This window comes from Sphaerodactylus townsendi, linkage group LG16, assembly GCF_021028975.2.
Source record: "Sphaerodactylus townsendi isolate TG3544 linkage group LG16, MPM_Stown_v2.3, whole genome shotgun sequence".
NCBI lineage: Eukaryota > Metazoa > Chordata > Lepidosauria > Squamata > Sphaerodactylidae > Sphaerodactylus > Sphaerodactylus townsendi.
The window spans coordinates 29,360,915-29,368,534 of NC_059440.1; the positions used below are offsets into that span (position 1 = coordinate 29,360,915).

At 60.8% G+C, this 7,620-nt stretch overlaps 1 protein-coding gene across 1 annotated transcript; it reads right to left on the reverse strand.

The window, feature by feature from the left end:
* Positions 1 to 1,892: 1,892 nt before the first annotated feature.
* SLC25A34 (solute carrier family 25 member 34) lies at positions 1,893 to 7,309 on the reverse strand. The gene is made up of 5 exons (XM_048518946.1): positions 6,634 to 7,309; positions 6,164 to 6,229; positions 3,702 to 3,854; positions 3,277 to 3,411; positions 1,893 to 2,773 (listed from the first exon to the last, which is right to left on the reverse strand). Exons 1-5 carry the CDS (start codon positions 7,051 to 7,053, stop codon positions 2,597 to 2,599), a joined length of 951 nt encoding a protein of 316 aa, XP_048374903.1. The 5' UTR covers positions 7,054 to 7,309; the 3' UTR covers positions 1,893 to 2,596.
* Between the last annotated feature and the right edge of the window lie 311 nt (positions 7,310 to 7,620).

The window sequence follows — 7,620 nt, forward strand, 5'->3', positions numbered from 1 at the left end:
CCTGGCTACCCACTCCTTCTGGGGCCCCGCCCCCCCTCTCGGGGGGACTCGCCCCCGTCGCGGACCCCGCAGCGCTGCCCAGCGGTAGCCAAAGGTATACTGCCTCGGCTGCGGGAGGCTCTGCTGTGCTGCCCCGCCCAGGAGGAGCCCTCGCCCGCTGCCGAGGTCCACTGTGAAGCTGACGCTGCGATGTGCCCCTGGGCTGCAGGGGTTGTGTTCTTGCCCCTGGCCTTGGTCCTGGAGGAGGGTCGCCCACAAAGACCTCCCCTCGCTCTCCCTCCCGGGTTCTCTCATCGCACCTCGGATTGTGTGAGGCACATGTGATCCCATCAGGAGCATGAAGCACCCGTTTTATATGAGATATTATTTGATATTTATGCAAAAGGAATGGAAAAACCTCAACCCCCAAGCGGAGCGCTGGTTTTGCTCGTGACCGGCGGATGCCTTCCTGGGAGGGGTCTTTGCTCTGCCTGTTGTCTTAGGATGCATGTGAGACTATTTCTGTGATTGGTCTGCCTCTGTAATAGAAGGTGTTCAGAGCTCCTCGAAACACCCCTGGCGCAAACACCTGGAGACGACTCATGAATGGTTTCTTAATGTTTATGAAGAGTTCTCTGGTTTGGAAAAGGCCCTTTGACCGAGAAGTGGGTGACGGGTCCGTTTGCAAAGAACCTCTAGGGCCGTGGTGGCGAACCTTTGGCACTCCAGATGTTATGGACTACAATTCCCATCAGCCCCTTTGCCAGCATGCCATGCTGGCAGGGGCTGATGGGAATTGTAGTCCATAACATCTGGAGTGCCAAAGGTTCGCCACCACTGCTCTAGGGTCTAGCCAGGGGGCCAAGCCAACGTGACCTCAGACTGCTCTGCTGGGTAGTTTCTCGTGGCTTTTTGGTGCATGCCCAAGTAGGCCACAAAGGGGGTGGCAGATGTAGTGCCCCTCCTCCACAACTGTCTCCAGCCGCAGCTTATCTGCAGGCAGGGGGAGTGCCCCGGGTGTGGGTGTCTTTTCAGATTTCATTCATCTCTTAGGCACAATGTTGTGCTGCATCTTGAGCTTTTGGAGAGCCGGGATTAGAGCTTGTCTCTCTGGTGATACGCACAGGCAGGGCAGGCAGGCAAGCTGGCTCTTGGAGCTGATCGCCACAGCGGCAGTCTTGTAAGACAGCACAGAAGTGGGGAGGCTGTTCTGCGTCTGCTTTGCTGGTGTTGGTTTCGACACACCCACACATCCCCTGCCCAATCCTGGAGTCAATCGAGATCTGTGCCCACTAGATGGCATGGGGGGGCACCCACCCCACCCCTTTGGGAGGCCAGCACAGGTCACCCAGTGTTGGAGTAGCTGGTTTTTCCTGGCCCTTTGCAGCAGTGGCGTAGGAGGTTAAGAGCTCATGTATCTAATCTGGAGGAACCGGGTTTGATTCCCCGCTCTGCCGCCTGAGCTGTGGAGGCTTCTCTGGGGAATTCAGATTAGCCTGCACACTCCCACACACGCCAGCTGGGTGATCTTGGGCTAGTCACAGCTTCTCGGAGCTCTCTCAGCCCCACCTACCTCACAGGGTGTTTGTTGTGAGGGAGCAAGGGCAAGGAGATTGTCAGCCCCTTTGAGTCTCCTACAGGAGAGAAAGGGGGATATAAATCCAACTCTTCTTCTTCTTCTTCTTCTTCATGAGGGCATGTGGAAGAGCACTGGCGGGCAGGGAAGCTGTGGGGCACTCACGGGCAGGGTCCTCTGCCTCATAGCTCGCAACCTTCACCACGCTCCTCTTGCAAGGGCTCGTAACCAGGCAGAAAGAAGCTGGGCCTGACTTGCTTCAAAGGGTGGCCCAGCCCAGCCCCCTTCCCAGGGCAGAGGAGAAGGAAGACCCAACGTCAAAAGAGCACGCTATAAATACAACAACGTAGAAAAATCTTTATTTGTGCCAGGGGGCCGCGCGCCTGGCTTGGCTTCAGTGACAACAGCCACGAAGCAAACTTTGCCCCAGCCGCCCAGAGACGGCTTGTCTCTCTTGACACTTCCTCTTGGATTTTGGCCTCCTTGAGCCAGACGGCAGGTGATGCCGCTGCTGCGTTTGGCTCTTGCCAGACGGCTTGTCAGTCCAAGTGGAAATATGAGCTCAGAATGCGAGGGGCCCAGGCAGCCTGAGACCCCCTGGGTCTAGCCTGCCCCTCAGCGGAGACCTTGGTCCAAAGCCAGCCCACTCTCTCCACTTCCTTGCTTGTTCACACTTGAAGGGGGGGGTGCCCCTTCACCAGGCTTCATCTGATTGTACAGACATGGGGCGGGGGGCAGTCTGGAATTCCACCAGCCAGCCAAGAAAGGAAGGCACAGTTTTCAGCTCTCTCCAGCACCGTTCAGGATGCCTCTGCCTCACTTGTTCCCAGAAAGCCCAAAGGGGGGGGGGGGGCTGGCTCAGGCCTGCCCTCTGACCGTCCAGGAGAAACCACAATCTGGCTGAAGTGCCCAGTCAAGGCGGGGGCGGGGGGGCAGGGAGATGGGAGGCTGGCAGCAAGATGCAGGTCTCCACCAGCTGCCCCAGTTCTGCTCCCCTCTGCAAGGAAAAGCGAGCGCAGAATCCTCAGCAGTCTCCGCCCTTCAGGTGCCCTGGTACTGGCAGGTGAGACGCCTCAGCTCATCCCAGAAGAGGAGGCTCAAGGTGGTGTGTGGTCCCAGGCGCAGGTACGCTGGGCCCAGGCCTTTGTAGAGGGCCAGGAAGCTCTCCCTCCCCGTGATCTGCACGAAGCAGTCCAGGAACCCCCGGTAGTGTTTGCCCTGGGGGGTGGGGTGGAGGGAAGAACACGGTTAACAGGCAAAGGAAAAAGCTGGCCATCTAGCCTGTGGGTCTCTGCCCACCCCTCACTCCCCACCTCTTCCCCGGACTTCAGGAAAAAAATGCGTTGGCGTCACCTCTCCTCCTCCCCCACGGCATGGTCTTCATACACTGCCCAGCAGACAGATAAACAGCTTGTCCTGCCCCACAGTGTCGGGAAGACAGGCAGGCGAGGTCCAGGGGCCTAACCCCCAAGGGGGAGCAGCAGAGGATCTCATGGGGTGCCACCTGGGGCAGCCCCCCCCCATTCTTCAGAGATCTAAAAGATGTTCCTTCTCAACAGCATGTGCCAGTGACAGTCATTATAGAGGCTCAGAATATGCTGGCACTCTACAGTGCATGGAATGCTGAGGTAGATTGCCTCTGAAGGAGGAGGTTTTCCTGAGTTGCTGTGACCAGACCTCTCCCCCCTTGTAAGATGGTCCGTGTGCAGCTGCGGCCTTACCTTGCCCATCTCGTCCACCGGCTGGTTGTACAGCCTAGTGCTCACCACATCGAAGGGGGTCATTGCCACCGCCACCGCCACCCCGCTGATCATGCCGCTGCTGAGGGCTACCATCCAGCTGCTCTCCTGGAACCACTGTGGGCAGAAAGGGAGGAGCTGAGCACCAAGACCCCCTCCCGCCCCAAGCTGCTCTGCTTACATATCACTTCAGAACAAAGAGGAGCATAAAACCAGAAACACTGCAGGGATGGGGGGGAGGAAGGGGCAGCCCATGCTCCGGGGGCAGCAGGCAAATTACGATCATTTTCCTAGCGAAAAATGACTCCTGTGCTCACGTTCCCCCACCGACACCCCCCTTGCAGATGCCAGCAAGCCACAGCCAAGGCCTTCCCCTGAGCCTTCCGCAGAGCTGCCGGGCTCCTTACCTTGTGCTTCCTGACCCACTCCTTGGCAGAAGCAAAGGTGGCCAGCTGCACAGCAGAGCCCACCGTGACACGTGGCACGGCACCATTCACCCCCCGCCACAGTCCCAGCAGCCCTTGCTTCTTGTAGATGGTCTCGAAGGCACTGGAGACGCTCTGCAAGGAGGCGGGAGGAACACAGGCCTCAGTGCCCGAGACCGAGGAGAGCGGGTGAGCCACAGGGAAGGGCTCTTGCTGTGATTTCCACCCACAGAGGAATCCTCATAAGAACATAAGAACAAGCCTGCTGGATCAGACCAGAGTCCATCTAGTCCAGCTCTCTGCTACTCTCAGGGGCCCACCAGGTGCCTTTGGGAGCTCACGTGCAGGATGTGAAAGCAATGGCCTTCTGCTGCTGCTGCTCCCGAGCACCTGGGCTGTTAAGGCATTTGCAATCTCAGATCAAAGAGGATCAAGATTGGTAGCCATAAATCAACTTCTCCTCCATAAATCTGTCCAAGCCCCTTTTAAAGCTATCCAGGTTAGTGGCCATCACCACCTCCTGTGGCAGCATATTCCAAACACCAATCACAACATTGCGTGAAGAAGTGTTTCCTTTGGATTAGTCCTAATTCTTCCCCCCAGCATTTTCAATGGATGCCCCCTGGTTCTAGTATTGTGAGAAAGAGAGAAAAATTTCTCTCTGTCAACATTTTCTACCCCATGCATAATTTTATGGACTTCAATCATATCCCCCCTCAGACGTCTCCTCTCCAAACTAAAGAGTCCCAAACGCTGCAGCCTCTCCTCATAGGGAAGGTGCTCCAGTCCCTCAGTCATCCTCGTTGCCCTTCTCCGCACTTTTTCTATCTCTTCAATCTGCACTGAAGCTGGCACAAGGGCAGACACAGCTTCGTGCCAGACTCTGAAAGGAACCCAAACGAACAGGCCAACCTTGCATGAAATGGCCACGGTTTGCTCCAATTCTGAGGAACTCAAAAATTGTAGGGGTTTAGAAGGGGTTCGTTTACCAGGACTTTGGGCCCCAGATATGAACTAGCACATTTTAATTTTAATTGAAAATGTTTCTGTCCCTCATATCCAACAATAAATGCTTTCAAAGCACAGGCGTTTGTTCCCGTTGGCACAGTGTACGCACAGCAGGCGGTTAAAGGGCATGGGTGGCACTCGCCCTACATGGCAGGTGAACTCCACAGCAGCAGACTAGTTCCGCCCCAAGAAGGCAGCACTCTTTATTCAGGAGCTGGAAGGCCACCCCTCCCCCATGCCACAGGAGAACGAGGGGAACCGGGCGAGTGAGCCGAGGGTACACACAAGAGGTGGCACAGATAGGCTTCCTTCGACCTGCCTTTGGCACGTCCCCGTCTCCTCCGTGCCGGGAGAGGAGCCAAGTCAAGGGAGGGCAGGGCAGAGGCTGTGTGTGTTTTCAACAAAACTGCTGAGGTAGGTGGAAAGATTGGCACAAACAGCCAACGTCACCAGCCCCATTCAGCTGCTCCAAGTGTTGCAAAACAGACCGTGTGTCAACAGGCAAGCAAAATGGGGCGGACAAGCGTCCTGGCCCACAAGGGGGCAAGCTCCACAGAGAAGAGAGGGAGACCCTTACTCAAGCTCTGTATGGAGTCTGAAACAGGAATAGGGACTTACCCTGGAAGCCCCCCCCCCCCCCCGTCCCAGGAGAGAGAGCACATCCCTGGCACCCGGAGGAAGCAAAGAGGAGCCAGCATGTTCTGAGCCCCCCCCCCCCACTATGGCCACTGCATGCTTCTGAAGCACTGCATGCTTCCTGAAGACCCTCCGCCCTGTTTTGTGTAGCGTCCTCAGGAGGCTGGTTGGACAAAGCTGCTAAGAGGCTGGCGTGGCATTGGGCCCGCAGGACCCAGATCAAAACTGGGCCCTGCCAAAAACTCTTCCCTGAGCAGCCTTTGGACAGCCACAGCTGAGAACTCCTACTGGCCTACCTTACAGGGCTGTTGTAAGAAATACAAAGAAAAACACTAGGCAAGCAGGATTCTCAGGTGCTAACACAGCAGTCGCGGTGGGAGCCCAGGGGCCCAAACCGGCTCCTCCTGCTGCGGACTCTTCACGTGCTCCTTCCAGGGACCCAGAGCGGAATGGAGTGGGGCTGGGCCCACAGCTGACCTCACCCTCAGCGGCCTGGTTTTGCCGCCCCCTCCCATCTCTGCAACTGGTTGGGGGCCGCTCCCTTCAGCCGCAGAAGGGCTCCTCCCCCACTTTGCCCCTGCGGAGGGGGCTGTGCAGATGTGGTCCAGCCAGGCCTGATCTCTGAGATGCCACCAAGTAGGGGCAGCCCCAGTTAGTATTTGGGTGGGAGACCACAACACCCGAACTTCTCTGAACGGAAGCGCCTGCCTTAAAAAGCCCCACCGGGACACAATAATTTGGCTGTCACTTGACAGCAAAAATGGGGGAAGGGGCTGCCAGGCCTACATTCATGGCCCCACCTGGTGGTTATGCTGGTGCCCCACGGCGAAGGCTGCCACAGACTGGGCTTGGAGATGCGTCTTGACCTGCAAGAGCCAGAACATAAAGCGTCAGGCCAGAGACGGGTGGGGTCTTCCTTCCCTTAAGGGAGGCGGGGGGAGAGACAGCGCTGCCCTCCTGGTCCGCGGCCCCGATCCCTGCGACTTGGAGGGCCCTGACCCCCACGCCCCGCGGGGCACAGCCCCAGGCAGCGGCGTCAGCAGGAAGCCCGTCCAGCACCAGGGCGAGCGAGCCCAGCCGCCGGTCAGCGCCAGACCTCCCCGCCGGGCGGGCGCAGGTTTGGCCGAGGGTGGCGGCGGGGCCCCCGCGGTGGCTGCTCCCGCGCCGTTCCTCCGCAGGTGGGCTCCGGCCCCGGACGGGAGCGCCCCATGGTGGGCCCGGCGGCAGTCCCCCGGCGGGAGGGAGGGAGGGAGGGAGGGAGGGGGCTCACCAGATAGGCCGGGCTGGCCACCAGGGCTCCCAGGGCGCCGGCCGCGGCCCCGGCTCCGACGGCGCCGGCGGGCAGCTGGGTGAGGCCGGCGTGCTCGGCGCGGGAGTAGAGGCCGAGGCGCACGCCGTTCATGAGGCCCTGGTAGAGCAGGCCGGCCGCCAGCCCCTTCTGCAGCCCGCGCAGCCCGTCGGCCCGGCCCACCGCCAGCAAGCCCTGCAGCGCGCCCCGGTAGTGGCGCCGGTACGAGCCCCGCGAGCGCAGCTCCCCCTGCAGCTGCAGCCGCGTCTTGACCACCTCCAGCGGGTTGGTGAACACGCACGCCAGGCAGCACGACGCCGCCCCCAGCACGAAGTCCCCCCCGGGCGCCGCCGCCGCCGCCGCCCCCGGGGGGCTCCCCCCACCGCCCTGCGGCAACCCCATGGCCCGGGAGGGAGGACGGTCGCCGGCGGAAGGGCAGGGGCCCCGGGGCCTCTCCAGACAGCCGCGGCGCCCCGCGAGGTGCCACTGCGCTCCGCCAGGCCTCTTGCGAGCCTCCCCGCCGCCCGGGCCTTTTATGCGCCTCCCGGGCCAGCCCCAGGTGGGGGAAAGGGCGCTGGGCCGGGCGGCGCCCTGCCCGCCTCTCCCGCCCGCCCCGAGCCTACCCCCACGATCCGCAGGCCGCCGGGCGGGCCATCGCGGCTGGGCACCTGTCGAGCCGCGTCCTTCGCGCCCCGAGGCAGAAACCGGATCCGGACCCCCCGCGCGCCCCTGCCGGCTTCTGCTGCTGCTGGACACGCCGGCGCTGCCCAGTGAACAGCCTCCGGCCACTTGTCCGGCGCGTGGCCACCTTCCCCCGCCCCGGGAAGCGGAACCCTCCTCGGCCTCCCGCTGGTCACCTAGAGGCGCCCACCCACCCACCCACCCACCCGGAACCCGAGGCAGTTCTCCTGGGCACCCACCCTCCACCCACGACCCAGTGTGACCACCCCAAAGCCATGCCCCTACATG

Excerpts from the sequence above, each read along its gene's own strand:
- SLC25A34 (XM_048518946.1), bottom strand. The coding sequence starts at position 7,053 with ATGGGGTTGCCGCAGGGCGGTGGGGGGAGCCCCCCGGGGGCGGCGGCG. Across the intron at positions 3,412-3,701 it reads AGTGGGTCAGGAAGCACAAG|TGGTTCCAGGAGAGCAGCTG; the intron begins GTAAGGAGCCCG and ends TTCTGCCCACAG. Across the intron at positions 2,774-3,276 it reads CGGTGGACGAGATGGGCAAG|GGCAAACACTACCGGGGGTT; the intron begins GTAAGGCCGCAG and ends CCCACCCCCCAG.